Source organism: Myotis brandtii, unplaced genomic scaffold, assembly GCF_000412655.1.
Source record: "Myotis brandtii unplaced genomic scaffold, ASM41265v1 scaffold213, whole genome shotgun sequence".
Lineage (NCBI taxonomy): Eukaryota > Metazoa > Chordata > Mammalia > Chiroptera > Vespertilionidae > Myotis > Myotis brandtii.
This window is the reverse complement of record NW_005357962.1, coordinates 1,949,897-1,964,642: the sequence shown is the minus strand read 5'-3', so window position 1 is coordinate 1,964,642 and position 14,746 is coordinate 1,949,897. Positions and strand designations below refer to the sequence as shown.

Sequence of the window (14,746 nt, the reverse complement as noted above, 5' to 3'; positions counted from 1 at the left end):
TAGAAACATAAATGATGAGAGAGTCATTGGTCGGCTGCCTCCTGCACGCCCCTTACAGGGGACTGAGCCAGCAACCCAGGCATGTGCCCTGATGGGGAATCGAACTTTGACCTCCTGGTTTATAGGTAGACATTCAACCACTGAGCCACAATGGCTGGGTGAGACTCTTTGTTTTGTGTGTCTCTCTCACTTTCTGGCTTTTCCCTAGGCCTCCAGGAAAGACAGGGCTTGCTGGGCAGGCCATGCTCTACTGTGACCTCGAATCCCCAGTCTACCTGAGCAGGCTGGCTCCTGCCGTTTGCAGTGGATCCTCTGCCAACATTTCCCTAGACCCTGGACTCAAGTAGTTGGCCCTGGCTTTCAGCCCGGGTCTAACCAAGAGAAGATTTTTGCTCCCTGTAAATGGCATGATGATGGTGGGTGTGCAGGCCAAGGGTCACAGGCTTACAGGCCCCTGCTACTCAGGTCAGAACAGCAAGCAAGGGAGTAACCTGCTGTTGCTACTGAGGACACTGGAGCACTAGGGTTGGCTACCAAATCCTGCCCAGTATAGGGAAGATTAGAAGCTCCCGAACCACTGTGTGCCCTTCTGATGGGTCTCAATCAATGTGAGGCGGGCCCTGATTCTCATGTCAAATGACAGAGCTGTAGGGGGGACAATGGTCGCCATGGCCTTCCTTGCCAGTTTGGCACCTGCTAATGGGTAGCCAGTAGGTGCCTGTTAAAACTATAAAACCTAGTGGACACATGCTTTTATGCAACTGGCATCTACACAGCCAGGCGTGATGGGAGCCAATGCCAGGGCATAAAGTGTCGGGCACGGCAGCAATACCCCCGGCATCCACATGTGGCTCCCTCCCACTCACCATTATGAGGTTAAATCGGTCGCTTGCCAAAGCGGAGGGATCGGAGCTGTGAATCTGAACCTTCTTCCTCTGCATGCAGCTCACTCGCAGCTCATGGGCTAAACTGCAGGGGGAAAGAGAGGGGCAGGGAGGGCATGGGCACCACACCTAGACACCCATGAGGAAGATTCAGAGCGTCTGCCCTGCCCCACACCCTGAAGACCACCTCACCTCGTTGGCCCTCTCCCTATTATCTCTCAGCAATGGAAATGAGCAAGATCCCAAATAAATCCAATTTTAGAACTCTCAGGAAAACTAAAGCAAAGAAATGAGCGGCCCATTTACAGGGTCAAAGAAAGTTAGAACTCGAGGAATCTGTTTTGGGGTCATCTGGTACAACTCTTTCTCGAGACCAAGAGAAGGCGCCTGAGAAATGAAACACGCCGAAGGGCACACACCCAGCTATGGGAAGGGCCCAGGCATGCGGCCGTCCATCTTACTGCCCCTTCCCCCTCCACGAAGGAGACAGCATGTTTAGGGAGAAGAACAGGTCTTTTTACCTAGATAGTTATCTCTTTTAGGGAAATGAAGGAGAGGCATGTTCCTACCTGCCCTTCCTCATACCTCCTGCAGGGCTGGCCTACAGGGAAGGCGTCCTTGCTCCAAGATGAGAGCTGTGTCCCCTATAAACCACCCAAACTCAGGGTGTTTCTTCCCCTGTCCACACAGAGTGGGAGGCAGCAGAACACAGGGGTTAGGAGCTCCGGTTTGGGAGTCAGATCCCATCCTTTCTGGCTTTACCTTGAGAAAAATCACTCCCCTCTGAGCCTCAGTCTCTTCTAGAAACCAGAGGAGGTGTCTGCCTATCTCACAGGGCTCTAGTTAGAGTTATATCAGGAATCACAAGTACGTAAATAAAGTTTAGTACATACATCTATTTAATGTTCCATTTTTTGTAACTGATTAGGTAAAGAGAAAAGGAGGCAGAAATCTCACAGGAATGAAGTGATAAGACCTACCACTAAACTAAACACGATTTATAAGTAACGGAGAAAACATCCTGAGAAATTTCTGCCCAATTTCTCTGCCTAGGTCCCCTCTCCTCTCTCTGGCCTGCGGACGTGTGCCCCGTGCTCTAGGAGTGATGCTCTCAGGGCTGGTTCAGCAGCAGACGGCAGGCTGTGAGCCAGAGCTCCTCAATGGTGAAGGCTCCTCACAGAGCAGCTATGAGCTATGTGGTCTCCTGACTGGATTCTTGGGCCATGGAAATAAAAGAATAAAAGACAGAAAAAGAATACTCGTGAAGAGGCACTGACTTACCGGCAATAACTGGTGGCGTTGAGAAAACCCAGCTTGCTTTTTTGTAACAAGGAAGTGGCATTAAATCCCATCCTGGTTATTTTCTAAATTAAAGAAAAAAAAAAGATAGATTCAGTGAAGTTTTATGTTATACAATAACAGAATATTTTTAGTTCCATAGGATGCAATGAAGAAACAGGTACTAAATTGGCAGAAATTATATGCATATAAACCGATGTTCTCCTTGGCTGGTCTCCCATCGTGGCAAGAGGAAAAGCCTAGCCCTGGCCGGTTTGGCTCAGTGGATAGAGCGTCAGCCTTCGGACTGAAGGGTCCCGGGTTCGATTCCGGTCAAAGGCATGTACCTTGGTTGCAGGCACATCCTCAATGAGAGGTGTGCAGGAGGCAGCTGACCGATGTTTCCCTCTCATCCATGTTTCTAACTCTCTATCCCTCTCCCTTCCTCTCTGTAAAAAATCAATAAAATATATTAAAAAAAAAAAAAAAAAAGAGGAAAAGCCTATCACAAGCAAGAATGTGTGACTGGAAGGTCTGCTCAGTGCCTCTGTCCAAGCCCCCCGTCAAGCTGTACCTGGGGAGAAGCCGCCACGCTAGTGAGTGCAGGAATGGCCCTGGACACTCAGGTCTGCATCGTGCTTTCCATTCGACCTATGGGGACCCAGGGCCCCGGATTTTCCATTCTGTTGCCCCGTAACCATCCAAATGTCCTGGCATCTAAGAAACCCTCATATCCAAACCATGTACCCTGGTTTTCTATTTAAAATATACAGTTACTGAAACTGTATCATGCTGCTTTTCAAGATTCCCCCAGGGAAGGACAAATGTTAGAATTACTGATGAAACTTTGGAAATTGGGAAAGTGGAGTGGGAGGGGATTGCTCGCTTGTTCTATTCTCTTTGTCAGGTTCCTGTCAGGGAAAAGTCAACACCACATCCCAGAACTGCACTAAGCGGAGCGTGCAGGGGCACTGAATGGGCACCCGCCTTCAGCCGTGGATGCAGGCTGGCAGGGGTGCAGGGGACAGGCGGCCCCCTGAGTGTGGAGCCCACCTTTGTCTGCCTGTCCTCTTCCTCTAGCAGCTGCAGCCTTTTGTGTTCCATTGCCTTCTGTTGGATGCCTTCCTTCGTGAGGGGGTTGCAGTTGTTATGTCCAGGGAGCAAGCGGAAGTACCGATTCTTTTCGGGGTCAAAGTAATACCCTGGTAGATCTTTAGTCAAAAGAAATAAAATCCAACTTAAAACACCGTGACCTGACCCTTCTAGAAAGGAGCCCAGTGGCCTGTCCACACCCCCCTCACAGCTGCCTATCTTTTCTAAGGGGCGGGAGGTGGGCTAGCATTGTCAGTCACCATCCTGGGCCCAGTTCAGGGATTGGGGTGCTGTTTGCCTCAGGATCACAGTTCTTGGCGTACCCAGTTCCTCCCTTTACTGTTCCGATTTGCTCCCAGAATTTCCTCTAAGCCCAAATGAGCTGGTAACACATGGAGTTCACCCTCATGCAAGTGCAGACACACAAGAGGAAGGGCGGCCTGAACAGACATAGCCAGTTGACGAGTCAGGACTAGGTTTCATCTTTCCCTGTGGGCAGGGCCAGGAGTCCTAACCAGCAGACTGCCTTACCTGGCACAGAAGAACTCCCAGCTGTGCTGGTCGAGGTCGACGGGACCTCCCCATCGCCGTGGTCGGAATCCTGTGGGCTCTGCTGTGCCCCTGTGTTACACCTGTCGACACAGTCATGGTAACTTGTAGGGAAGGGCTGGAGACCCAGTCATTCTCTGACTGTGGGGTCCTGGCAGGGGTAGCTCAGGCAGTGCCACAGCCTTCACCCCGGACCCTCTCACCTTCCATTACTTGGGAAGCATTAACCCCGCTTTTCCTTAAAAGTAGTTTACCTATTGCAAACACACCAGTTAGAACAAGGTTTTGTCTCTCATCCTTAAGAGGATGCATGTCACAGTAATTCCCTTTTCTCATCTCCTCACTTGAGCACTTCATGAGGTCTTTTGGAATTTTCTGGATGAAAAGAAGACCAGAAATCTTTGCCAATAAGAATTCTACCATGCACCCCTATGTTCATAACAGCACAATTTACAATAGCTAAGATTTGGAAACAGCTTAAGTGCCCATCAGCAGATGAGTGGATTAAAAAGCTGTTCCATTGCCTTCTGTTGGATGCCTTCCTTCGTGAGGGGGTTGCAGTTGTTATGTCCAGGGAGCAAGCGGAAGTACCGATTCTTTTCGGGGTCAAAGTAATACCCTGGTAGATCTTTAGTCAAAAGAAATAAAATCCAACTTAAAACACCGTGACCTGACCCTTCTAGAAAGGAGCCCAGTGGCCTGTCCACACCCCCCTCACAGCTGCCTATCTTTTCTAAGGGGCGGGAGGTGGGCTAGCATTGTCAGTCACCATCCTGGGCCCAGTTCAGGGATTGGGGTGCTGTTTGCCTCAGGATCACAGTTCTTGGCGTACCCAGTTCCTCCCTTTACTGTTCCGATTTGCTCCCAGAATTTCCTCTAAGCCCAAATGAGCTGGTAACACATGGAGTTCACCCTCATGCAAGTGCAGACACACAAGAGGAAGGGCGGCCTGAACAGACATAGCCAGTTGACGAGTCAGGACTAGGTTTCATCTTTCCCTGTGGGCAGGGCCAGGAGTCCTAACCAGCAGACTGCCTTACCTGGCACAGAAGAACTCCCAGCTGTGCTGGTCGAGGTCGACGGGACCTCCCCATCGCCGTGGTCGGAATCCTGTGGGCTCTGCTGTGCCCCTGTGTTACACCTGTCGACACAGTCATGGTAACTTGTAGGGAAGGGCTGGAGACCCAGTCATTCTCTGACTGTGGGGTCCTGGCAGGGGTAGCTCAGGCAGTGCCACAGCCTTCACCCCGGACCCTCTCACCTTCCATTACTTGGGAAGCATTAACCCCGCTTTTCCTTAAAAGTAGTTTACCTATTGCAAACACACCAGTTAGAACAAGGTTTTGTCTCTCATCCTTAAGAGGATGCATGTCACAGTAATTCCCTTTTCTCATCTCCTCACTTGAGCACTTCATGAGGTCTTTTGGAATTTTCTGGATGAAAAGAAGACCAGAAATCTTTGCCAATAAGAATTCTACCATGCACCCCTATGTTCATAACAGCACAATTTACAATAGCTAAGATTTGGAAACAGCTTAAGTGCCCATCAGCAGATGAGTGGATTAAAAAGCTGTGGTACATCTACACAATGGAATACTATGCTACGGTAAAAAAGAAGGAACTTTTACCACTTGCAACAGCATGGATGGACCTGGAGAGCATTGTGCTAAGTGAAATAAGCCAGTTGGAGAAAGATAAATATCACATGATCTCACTCATATGTGGGATATAATGAACAACATAAACTGATGAACAAAAACAGATCTAGAGACAAAGAAACACTGAACAGACAGTCCAACCTCAGAGAGAAGGCGGGGGGTGGTGGTGGTGGTGGTTTAAGAGATCAACCAAAGGACTTATATGCGTGCATATTAGCATAACCAATGGACAAGGACACTGGAGCGGTGGGAGCGTGTCTTGGGGGCGGGATCAATCAGGGAAAAAGAAAGGAGACATATGTAATACTTTAAACAACAATAATAATAATAATAATAAAGAATTCTACCAGCTGGGCTCATTTATAAGGCCAGGTGAATTTCATTCTTTACTGGATCCAGCAATACAGAGTTTAAATTGTACTTGGCTACCCAGCTTTACAGATGGAGAAATTGGGGTTCAAGACACAGAGGTGATTTGCTCAGTGATACTGAGATAGAGCCATAGTTTAAACACTCATTTTGCAAAGCTACAGTGTCCATGGCAATTGGGAAAGTGGAGTGGGAGGGGATTGCTCGCTTGTTCTATTCTCTTTGTCAGGTTCCTGTCAGGGAAAAGTCAACACCACATCCCAGAACTGCACTAAGCGGAGCGTGCAGGGGCACTGAATGGGCACCCGCCTTCAGCCGTGGATGCAGGCTGGCAGGGGTGCAGGGGACAGGCGGCCCCCTGAGTGTGGAGCCCACCTTTGTCTGCCTGTCCTCTTCCTCTAGCAGCTGCAGCCTTAGGATATAATGACAGTGCAAAAGACCTAATTTTAGAATCCTGATAAAATCCTCTTTAAAATCAAGAACTTCCCCTCTCCCTCCTCCACACCAAAAGGAGCACAAATTGCAAAACGAGGTTGAAGGAATGAAAGAACTTCCTCTTTTGTCTATAAATACTAACGATGCATGGTTTCAGGGAAAATTTATTCTCCCTTTTTATGGCCCAGAGCTTCCTGAGGCAGCTCATCTGTGATCAGCAGCAGGAGGAAAGGAGGATGAAGTGTCATGACAAATGTCTGTGTTTCTAGTCCAAGGACTGCTGCTCCATTCTTTCCACATGGAGCCCAGAAGGTGGCTGTCCAGCGTGTTTCCACACAACTCTGCCAAAGCTGAGTTGAGACTCTTGCACGGATCACACTGTACTATGCATTGTGCTCTTGTGGGAAGGCCTGCGGCACAAAAAGTATCCATGGTTCTCCTTTCAAAACATACAAACACTGGGCACTGCCCCCATCTTTCTACAATATTGGTCAAGTCTGGGACTTCATCTGAGAGTAATATTTTATTCTGCACCTAAAGAGGCCCATCCCATACGGAGGGCCTATCAGGAGCCAGGCAGCCCGTTAGGGGCTGTATATACATTATTGTGAACTTCACAAGAGAAGTATTGTACAAGAGTAACTCAGAGTGATTAAGTAACTTGCCTATAGGAAAAAGCAGTGTGTCAAGCTCAGACTTCTTAATTCCAAAGCCCTTGTTCCTTCCACATTTTTAAAAAATGTTTTTATTGATTTTTTATAGAGAGAGGAAGGGAGAGGGATAGATAGAAACATCAACGAGAAACATAACCAATTTGGCTGCCTCCTGCATGTGCCCTGATCAGGAATCAAACCGGTGACCTCTTGGTTCCTAAGCCCGTGGTCGGCAAACTGCGGCTCGCGAGCCACATGCGGCTTTTTGGCCCCTTGAGTGTGGCTCTTCCTAAGCCTTAGGAGTACCCTAATTAAGTTAATAACAATGTACCTACCTATATAGTTTAAGTTTAAAAAATTTGGCTCTCAAAAGAAATTTCAATCATTGTACTGTTGATATTTGGCTCTGTTGACTAATGAGTTTGCCGACCACTGTCCTAGGCTGATGCTCAACTGCTGAGCCACACCAGCCAGGCCATTCCACAACATTTTGATGCTTTTTGTTATTGTTTGGTTTAAGCTGGTCTAAAGAAGCATCATGGCCTTTGACACCTTATAACTAGAAATCTATCCATTTTGAAAGGAGGTCTGGAGTATGGAAGAGTTTTAAAATTGTCAGACAGGTCCCCTTTGGTGAGGTGGGGGCTGTGCAGACTTCTTATGGCCAGAAGTCACACCAGCAACCCTGACTGTGAAGAGGTGTCCTCTCCTGCCATGAGGTGATGGGGGAATCTTGTTCTGAGACTAGATTGCTTATATTTCCTTCATGCAGAAAAATAAGTAGAATGGAAAATGTTCATATTGGGATTTCAACTAAGTACTGACTAGGCTTTATTTTTTAAGCTGGGTGGAAGGTACACATTCATTGTACTATTCTTTATACCTTTTTGTGTTTTTAAATACTATATTTTATATATATGTATATATATATAGCTTCTTTCTCAGGATTTACTGAATTAATTAATTACAATTCCAGAATGCTATTGTCATTGGATGGGGAAAAAAAAGACAGGAAAAGAGAGAGGGAGTCTATAAAATGGAGAAGCAATCCTCCTTCAGTAGTATCAGATAATGTCTACTCTAAGCTCATGGCTAGTGCTCTGGCCAGAAGTCATGGTCACTCTGAAAACAAAGAAGAGTGTGGCCATATCTCCTCACTACTCAAGGTGTGGCAGGCAGGCTAACCTGCAGCAGCAACTTCCCCTGGGAGCTTGTCAGAAGTGTAGACTCTTGCTGGGCCCCACCTCGGACCCTGCATTTTGACGAGATGCCCAGTGACCCACGTGCACGGGAGGGTACTGGACAATACCAGAATGGCACTGGGGAACAGCACTTGCCTCTCGTTAGGTCTGTGTTGTCTGAGTGTAGGGTTCTGCCGCTGGCTCCTTCTTCCATGTCTTCTACTTTTCCAGCTGCTTTTATGCATTTCTGCTCCTATATGAGAAAAAAAGAAAATTACATACAAACATGTGGGTGCATGCACTTTTCTGTTCACTTCTTGATAGTTCCTTCATGCTCACAACCAAACCCAACCTGGTTGTCATCAAAGCCACCACCCCAAGCCTCATCTGTAAAAGGCAGCCTTCCAGGTGGAGACACCGATAAAATCCAATGTGTCTGAAGCCACTTTTCTGGCTGAGTTCTCCTACCTCACAGTTGACACCTGGCCTGACAACCTGCTAACCTCCGTCCCCTGGGTCACTGTGTGAGCTGCTGACAGACTCTCACAATTACTTTAAGACAATAGTTTGAGCCTGACATGAGATCTCTCTTAACTGTGCTTCTTTCTTCTTCTTACCAGATAATACCAGAGCACATACTTTTTCCTTCAATCTATACACATCCTGTTTGCAGAGAATAGTTCAGTATTGAGCAGGGAAAATTGTGAACATAATTAACCGGGGGCTAGTGTGCATGGTTTCTCAGTATGCTTTCTAAGGAGTGTTTTAGCTTTGAGCGCACACTAGCAGTTAAAAGGAAGGATGTGACCAAGCTTTTTTTTCTTTTAAAAAAAAATAAGGAATGAGATGAAAGCACTTCTTAATAACACTGATATTGCCATATTTATTTCAAGTGGCTTTTAAAAATCTTATCTTTTATAACCTGAATCTATCACTTAATCATCAAAATATCACAAGTTTTCGCAATGGGAATCACATTCATTTTATAAAAAGACTAAACTGTGGTCCAAGGACCAACTGCTGTAAGTTTCAGATTTTCTCAACACCTGGTGATTTTTATCTCTCCACTCACTGGAGACACTGATGACATCTGACCTAATACATTAAAAAAACACATTCAAATGCCGTAACAAAATTGGGAAAAAATGGGTTGAATGTAACCAAAGAATAGAAGTCTATTTGCCTTTACTTCCCAACTTATACTTAAAAAATAAGTAAAAAATATATATGTATGTATGTACTGATTTCAGAGAAGGGAGAGGGATAGAAACATCAATGATGAAAGAAAATCATTGATCAGCTGCCTCTTGCCCACCCCCTACTGGTGATCGAGCCAGCAACCTGGGCATATGCCCTGACTGGGAATCAAACCGTGATCTCCTGGTTCATAGGTTAACGCTCAACCACTGAGCCATGCGGGCCTGGGCCCCAACTTCTACTTTTGAGTTGAGAGTGCCTGTTAGCATCAAACAGAGCACTAGAAGTCTGGACCTACATTCCAGAATTCAGCATTTACTCAACCACTTCCGTGTCAACCTATGATTGTGAGTTGGGGTTATTTAGATACAAAGAAAGAAAGAAAAATTTAATGAGTATGGCACTTAACCAAACATTTCACAAATTCTATAACAAATTTCTTGATTTGCTAGTGGGAATGTAAAATACTGCCACCACGTCAGAAAGTTTTGCAGCTCCTCAAAAGGTTCAATGTAGAGTTACCATATCAGCCAGCAAAACCCAGCAGAAATGAAAACACATGGTCACACAAAAATTTTGAGAGGAACATTCACAGTGGCGTTATTCATAATTGCCTAAAAGTGGCAACAGCCCATATTTCCATCAGCTGATGAATGCATAAAAATGTGGCATCTCCATACAACAGAATGTTATTTGGCCATAAAAAGAATGAAGTACATGACACAACAAGGATGAACCCTGAAAATATATGCTAAGTGAAAGAAGTCAGACATAAAATTGAACGATTCAATGTATATGAAATCTCCAGAATAGGCAAATCCAGACACAGACACACAGACACAGTATTTTATAGGGGCTGGGGTGGAGGGAGAGGAGGCAGAGAATAAGGAGACTAATACAAAGGTCTTTTTTTTTTTTTTTTAAAGCTTCTTGCAAGTCCATTTTTCTGTTATGAAGAATTGTTCTTCCCAGTTATCACAAATGAGATGATAAGTGCTGATTAAATTGTTTTATATTTCCAGGAATAAGAGACTAAGGGAAAGGTTATATCTTATTAACTAGGTGGTAGCTTGATAAAATTTTTATAGAATTTTAAATGACTTATGATAGTCTATGTGTACTTATGCTTTCTTAGATTCCACCAGATTACTAGCTTTTCAAAAGCTGTAGCACTGCCCTGGCTGGTTTGGCTCAGTGGATGGAGCATCGGCCTGCGGACTGAGGGGTTCCGGGTTCGATTCCGGCGAAGGGCATATGCCCGGGTTGTGGGCTCGATCCCCAGTGGGGGGTGTGCAGAAGGCAGCCGATCAATGATTCCCTCTCATTATTGATGTTTCTATCTCTCTTTCCCTCTCCCTAATCAATAAAAAAATATATATTTAAAAGCTGTAGCACCAGATATACTTTAGTATGACGGTTTTTTTTAGTATTATGGTTTTTTAAAAAACCACCATCAGGTTATTGTGACTTTCATTTAAACTAAAATTTATGTTTCACGCATTTGTAAAACACAGATCTATTGGTATCATATTTCCTTTATTCTGTTTGGTAAATTTACAGATCAAATGATGATACTTTATGTTTCAGTAAAAGCTTAAAAATGGAAAATGTCTTTTTACTTAAAGTTTCATGCAATAGAATTTACATTTAATCAGAATGACTAGATGAGATCTTTTTCTGGAGTCAACCTCAGAGAAGCTAAGTGGAATTGGTGGATCTTTTAGATGTTGTTGCCTACTTACTACTTATAATAGCACTCCCAGCCAGTTACAGTGCATTAATGTGAAGTACCTTGAAATCCAAGGGGGTGAGGGCTCATACAAAAGGATCACATATTACTAGGTAGGAGTTTGAAATGCCTAGGCGTGTAGCATTTTTAAAACCTTAATTTTTCAGTCAGCATAAATTTCCTTTAATTTTCTCTATTTTCAGTACCATTTCATTTTGAGGCTTAACATAGCAAGCCAGTATAGTTTTAAATATAGTAATCCTGGATTCCGAGTTATTTTAAGATGAAAAGGGAAAAAAGAAGTGTACTTAGGGAAATTAATTTCTTCTTCTTCTTTAACATCTAATTCTTCATCTTCTGCTTGTTGACGCTTTCTTAGTCGACGGGTGGACACCTGTCCTGCTCCAGAGACACTCTTAGCTTACAACAATCTCTGAAAAGGCAACTGTGAATTTGCTCTTACAATATCTAAACAAGATGGATAATCTGGCAAATACCTAGAGCTTCTGAAAAACCTCTAAATCTTTTGTGTATTTTGGTAGACAGCAGAGTATACCTCCAAAGTTTTGCTGTGAATAGAATTTCAGTAGTGATAAATTTTGAAAATAAATTCTTTATATCCTATATCTGCTTTTTAAACCTACTGTTTCCTCCAGATGAGAGTTGTTTGGGTGGCATCCACTGTAGCTCTCTGTAACATGAAACATGTCCATTGGTTTGCTGACTTGTCTGCTTAGCTTCTCCATTCCTTACTGCTAATGTTGCTTTGCAGTCATCCCATTTCAGTTTTACAATGGTTCCAATGAGCTTTCAAAAGTTCAACTCTTTTGGCTGCAAGTCTTTCCACCTCCACTTTTCCATAATCCTGAAGTTTCAACCTTCACTTGTTGAAAACACCTGAGCAGTTTTTCAGGACCTGCTTCAAATTTGGGGTCTCTGTAGAGACCTACTCCTGGATCTCATTCACCCAGAGATTGGCTTTGTCTCGCAGTCTGGCAGTTTTCCGCACAGGACTGGCAAAGATTTGGCTCTGCACTCCAAAGTGCCAGTGATTTTGTTTTGAGCATTTCACAGGTTTCTGGATAAATGGTGTCTTTGCCCCAAGACACCATTCTGGGCCTGCCTGAAAAATCCGGAAGGTGTAGGCCCAGAAAAATCCCAGACCCAGGAACCTTAAGGCTTGTGGGGTGGGGCCGGGCTAGGCCACAAGAGGTTGCAGTCAGCCTCCTTCCTGGCTGCACGCCTCAGTCCCCTCCCTCTAGCCCAGAGAGGTAGGTCCAGAACTCCCCGAAGGCTGAAATTCAATGTGAGCGAGAGGCTCTATTTGCCCCACCTAAGCCTTCAGGCGGGGCAGCCCAGGCAGCAGGGCCCCAACACCCTGCCTAGCACAGGGCTGGGGCTGGAGCTGGAGCCCAGCAACACCGCTCGGAGGCGCCTGGGACGCACTGGGGTCATACAGTTTCTTTTTAGGGTGATGAACATGTTCTGGAATAAGAGATATCACGTGATGGCCACACAATCTTTCGAATATACTACAAATTGTACACTTTCAAAAAGTAAATTCTACCTCAGAAACGAAAAAGATTTACTACAGCAGTACTATCATATTTAAAGAAACATCCTAAATAATTTAATGAACAACATAAACTGATGAACAAAAATAGACCTAGAGTCATAGAAGCATCGAACAGACTGTCAAACCTCAGAGGGAAGGCAGGGAAGGCAGGGGTGGGATCAACCAATGAACTCTCAAGCCTATATGCATAACCCATGGACACAGACAATAGGGTGGTGAAAGCTTGGGGTGGGGGTGGAGGCGGGGGTGGGGTAGCAGAGGTCAATGGAGAGGAAAAGGGGGACCTATGTAATACTTTCAACAATAAAGATTTTAAAAATAAATACATAAAAGGAAATAATGATACCGTTTAAAAACAAGGATACACATTTGGAGGGGGATGAACTTTTTGTGGAGCTATGTTGGTAAGGGTCCCAATAAAAATCCACTTTCAGAGGGAAAAAAAATCCTAAATATCCAACAGGAGAATTAAGATTATAGAGACTACTAGACTGTAATGTGGAAATGCTGATGCCATCGGTTTATGGAGCAGAATACAAAATGACCTCTACACGGAGCTTGCTGTGCCCACCTTGGGTGGGTATATAAATATTTTTTAACTCTACAAATGAGGAAACAGGCGTAGAGGGCTCAGTAGTGTGGCCCTGCTGGTCTGGCGCCTGGGCTTGGTGACCACAGGACGCCCAACTACAATTGTCACCATTATTTAAAACTAGAGTCTGGGGCTTTGGAATTTTGTTTTCTCCAGAAAGTCGTCACACACGCTTTCTTTCCTTCTGGCTGTCTGATTTACAAGACAATGTCCCCACACCCATCGAGGGGAAGGAGGTATCATGGTTTCTTAGGTAAAGTGGGGAGACACAGGGCTTTCTGGACACGCAGGTACTGACGTGGAAAAGGCGGCTTTCCCACTAATGCACTCGGTATGCAAGCCCGAAAGTGGGTCCAACCCTGGGCTCCACTACTTGCTACTTCGTGCGTTACCCAGGGCCAGTGGCAGCCTCGATGGGCCTCTTACTTGTCTGCAAAGGTGCTACCTACGACCTCTCGGGGCCGGTGAGCGGGGAACCTCACGATTGTCAGCATCTGCGGTGCCCAGCACTGGGGGTCTGGGAGCGTCCAGCCTGCGGCGGCTGTTCCACTGCCCGGTCGGCAACAGCCAACCACAACCTGAACTTCCAGCAGTGGTTCTCAACCTTCTGGCCCTTTAAATACAGTTCCTCATATTGTGACCCAACCATAAAATTATTTTCGTTGCTACTTCATAACTGTAATGTTGCCACTGTTATGAATCGTAATGTAAATATCTGATATGCAGGATGGTCTTAGGCGACCCCTGTGAAAGGGTCGTTCGACCGCCAAAGGGGTCGCGATCCACAGGTTGAGAACCGCTGCTCCAGGGGCCCCGCCGCCCAGAGCTCGCAGACCCACCACTGGAAGGTACTGGGTGGCACCTTCGGCATCAGGGTTTAGGAAAGCGCTCCTTCAGGTCCGACACTGCGCAGCGACAATCGGAGCCCCTCCCCGCCCCCAACGTGTCTGCGGCTGCGGAACCGACCGGACCGGACAAACCGGGCTCCTCCAGTCCAAGACCCCAGCTCCCACCCGCGCCACAGTCAGGCCGGCGACCCACGTGCTCGGCTCCTCCCCCCACGCCCCTGGCCCATCCCGAGCTCTGTCCAGGGGGCAGCTGCAGCCCCTGGACCGACGGTCACCCCAGCCGGCAAAGACTTACTCGATTAGAGGGTGCTTCCCGGCTCGCCCTCGGGCCCAAGCTCGGCAGAAGCAGTGGCGAGGCGTGGAAGGACCCGGAAAGACCAAGATTCAGCGCCCACCAGTTAGTGGCGTCCGTTTTAGTGCTTTCGCAGCGGATAGGGCCATGGCGGCCGCCCCTCCATTATCATTGGACGAGGCTTCTGACTGTCTACGCCAATAGGGTGGATCCTACGGAGAGGGCGGGGACTGGGGGTTCGGCTCCGCCCAAGGCTGGCGAAGTGTCCGCGTGTCCGCAGGCGTGTTTGGGACCGGCGCGCTTGGGGGCGGGGCATGACGCTAGTGGGCGGGGCTGGAGGCTGCGCTCGAAACCCAGAAGCTCTGGGCTGCCTTCCTTAGCGGGGTGGGTGGCACCGGCTACCTTCTCTGTTA

General features: G+C 46.5%; 1 protein-coding gene across 3 annotated transcripts in view; it reads right to left on the bottom strand.

The window, feature by feature from the left end:
- DCAF4 (DDB1 and CUL4 associated factor 4) overlaps positions 1-14,480 on the bottom strand; it is a 28,704-nt gene extending 14,224 nt beyond the window's left edge. Inside the window, exons 1-7 of one of the 3 annotated variants that reach the window (XM_014539317.1) lie at positions 14,337-14,480; positions 8,256-8,352; positions 4,844-4,944; positions 4,342-4,431; positions 3,216-3,283; positions 2,166-2,248; positions 867-969 (exon numbers count right to left, since the gene is read on the bottom strand). In XM_014539317.1, the coding sequence (XP_014394803.1) occupies positions 867-969; positions 2,166-2,248; positions 3,216-3,283; positions 4,342-4,431; positions 4,844-4,944; positions 8,256-8,344 (534 nt within the window). In that variant the 5' untranslated portion in view covers positions 8,345-8,352; positions 14,337-14,480. Of the gene's footprint in view, positions 1-866; positions 970-2,165; positions 2,249-3,215; positions 3,374-3,785; positions 3,920-4,341; positions 4,432-4,843; positions 4,945-8,255; positions 8,353-14,336 lie in introns of those variants that run through there. The other 2 variants (XM_014539319.1, XM_014539318.1) reach the window with 2 other exon arrangements.
- Positions 14,481-14,746: the final 266 nt, after the last annotated feature.